Source organism: Leishmania donovani, chromosome 14 (genome assembly GCF_000227135.1).
Source record: "Leishmania donovani BPK282A1 complete genome, chromosome 14".
Taxonomy (NCBI): Eukaryota; Euglenozoa; class Kinetoplastea; order Trypanosomatida; family Trypanosomatidae; genus Leishmania; species Leishmania donovani.
The window spans coordinates 564,761-567,645 of NC_018241.1; the positions used below are offsets into that span (position 1 = coordinate 564,761).

The 2,885-nt window shown below is 61.7% G+C and overlaps 1 protein-coding gene across 1 annotated transcript; it reads left to right on the forward strand.

The window, feature by feature from the left end:
• Positions 1 to 1,286: 1,286 nt before the first annotated feature.
• LDBPK_141390 (hypothetical protein, conserved) lies at positions 1,287 to 2,360 on the forward strand (the record flags this gene model as incomplete). Its single annotated transcript, XM_003859458.1, has 1 exon — positions 1,287 to 2,360. The coding sequence occupies one exon, from the start codon at positions 1,287 to 1,289 to the stop codon at positions 2,358 to 2,360; it is 1,074 nt and encodes a 357-aa protein (XP_003859506.1).
• Positions 2,361 to 2,885: the final 525 nt, after the last annotated feature.

Sequence of the window (2,885 nt, forward strand, 5' to 3'; positions counted from 1 at the left end):
TGGTGGGCCGGCCGCGCCCCCCCACGGGAGTTCCCCGGGGTGGCGCCCGCCACAATGGGGTGGCGGGGTGGGGGGAGCGGCTGTGAGGAGACGTGCGAGGCGTGTGGTGCGTAGAAGGTGACGCAGGGGCCGTGCTCAGGTGACCGAGTCGGCGCGCTGCTGGAGCACGTGCCCCCCCTCCCTCGCTGCTTCGCACCACGCGATGGGGGCCTGTGACGGTGCGGGGGGAGGGGGAGGGAGGCCGAGCAGAGTCTGAGCGCGCGCTGCATGGCCGCCATAGCTCTCGTTGAAGTCATCTACTTGGCTGCATCTTTTTTTTAGTCGTCAGATACCGCAGCACTCTGTTCACCGTCGCCGGCAGGTACACACGCGTTTCGTTCCCTCTTGCCCTGTGGTGATGCGGTGCCGGTGATGCCGTAGCAGGGCCCTTCGCTGTTCATGTGCTGATTATTTATTTATTTGTAACCACGCACACACCCACACACATATATATATGTGTAGATATACATATGTGGAGAGGATGATGTGGAGCGAAGGGCGGCAGCGATCGTAGCGATGGTGATGGGTGGTTTGCTGCCACCCGCTCCCTCTGCACTTCTTTTTCTGTGGTGTGTATGTGTATGTGTATGTGCGTGTGTATCGGTTGTTCCTCTGTCTTGTGTGCTGTTTCACCATCGTATCGGTGTCTCTTGCTGTCTGTGGGTGGCTTGCGTTCTTGTCGCCTCTGTTGTTGTGCCGTGCCACGTTGTGGGAGCACGATAGCCAGTGCGCAAGAGCGAGAGAATGCTTTAGGGAAAGAGTGCCGCCACGTTAGCAACAGCAAAAAGAGAACCCACATGTGACGCGCGTGTCTGTGTGCCAACACTTACAGCTACGCTGACGAGACGACATGGCCGCGCTGTCTGGCACGCTGTCATCTTTAGGGTCTGTATTCACGGTCTTCTAGTCAACGCAGGCGCCAGAGGGCGAAGAGAGCGGATGTGCTAGTGCTTGGCATAGACCAGGGCCCTATTGCCGTCTCTCTCGGTCTTGCTTTCACCTGCCTCGTGGGCGGCCTCGCCGGGTCGTCGCCGTTGCCCCTCCTCCCTCTCAGCCTTAGCTCTCTTCCACCTGCTGCTGGATCATCTCTCCACTGCCTGACGGCCTTCCCACCTCACCCGTGCCTCTGCTCGCCTGCCTTCCCGCGCATACTAAGAGCCATATAAACGCAGCACTCCGGCATCGTTCACTTGGATGCACGCACCCACATCGGCGGTTATTCAATTCCTGCTTCCCTCTGTAGTTTAATGTACAATCCGGCGCTACCGAACCACTACCGCGACGTCGTCTTTGCCGCTTATGTCCGCCGGCGCCAACGTGAGGAGGCGGCGGCGGCGCAGCAGCAGCGGCAGCCGAACGCGCTCGCCTCGGCGCTCTCTGCGTCGTCGCTCGCCGCACCGTCCATGGCATCCGTGAATGCGCCACTGCTGGGCCTCTCGGCAGAGGAGCTTCACCAGCACCGCATTAAGGAGAGTGCGGCCCTCGGCATCCAGCGGGCGGTGATGATGGAGAAGGAGGCCCTCGAGGTGGAGCACAAGCAGCGCCGGCTCGAGGGACGCGATGCCCGATCTCGCATCAGCAGTCGCCTCGACAAGCTCAAAGCGCTGGCGGCGAAGTCAAAGGCGGCGACAGGTGTGTCGGCCTCCGTTGACGCTGGTGGCGCTGTTTTGCAACCAGACGACCCGTCATCGCCAACGTCGTCGCCGTTCGACGCCGAAGCAGCGCCGTCCGCTCCGCTCATGTTCCAGCGCTCCTCCCTTGCGGCGGGCGGGTATGTCATGACCGCGGCCGACCCATCCCTCCCGGGCATGCTGCTGCGCACCAACACACGGTCTGCCGTTCAAGGAAAGCCAAGCTCCACGCTCCTCCTGCGCTTCCTTCACGATAGCCCCGTGCTGGGGTGGAACAAAGCCGCCATCGCAGAGGCCTCTACCTTTTCCTCGGCGGAGTCGTCCTTGTGCGTGCCGGTGTTGGCGCAGGTGCAACAGCTATGTCGCCGGTTTGGATTTGTGCGCAGCATGGCCGCACGTGTCTATGCCGAGGATGTCGTCACCGCAGCACTCGCACGCGCACGTTCACAGACCAGCGTGGAGACCCAAGTGCCGTCTGCCGAGGAGGTGCGGCGGGAGCAGTTGCGCGTGTGGGTGCGCTTCGACAGCGTCACGGAGGCCTTCAAGGCAGCTGAGAGTCTCGCGAAGGAGGTGCCGCCTGCCACACCCGCTGGCCCACCTGTGTTCGCGGTGGCTTTCTACCCGACTGGCCTCTACGACTCGGACGCGCTGGAGCTGCGTGAGGAGGACCTGCTGGCCCCGGCTGCGTGAAGAGAAGGAGAATAGAGCGGCAAAGGAGAGAGATGCTGTGCGCAGAGAAAGAGGGAAGTGTGTGCTTGTGTCGTCTTCTCATCTTCCACCGCTTCCTTGCGCAACCCGCTCCCGTCTTGATAGTTACAAAACACGTGGCTCTCGCTCCTACTCTGCTATGCCGTACCTTTCATCGCGCTTTATCGCCTCCCTCTCGCGCAGAGACCTACGCACCCTCTCTTGCTCCGGCGGCTTCATGAACCCTCGCCTGTCCGTCCGTGAGCTGCACCTCCACACCAACCAGCGAAGACGAGAAGGGATGGTACACTGCTACCCGGGTGCCATACGCTTTTGTCCTACCTTTGCATTACCTTACCTTCTGCACGATCGTTGACCTCGCGATCGACACCACTGGCGCTGACACCGTCGACCACTGCCAACCGATCGTGTGCGTGCGCTTCGCCATGCGTTCTTTGCTCACCCTTGCTATTCTGATGCCCCCGGTGACGACGCAGTGTGAGGGGGAAGGGGCGCACCTCGGTGCGT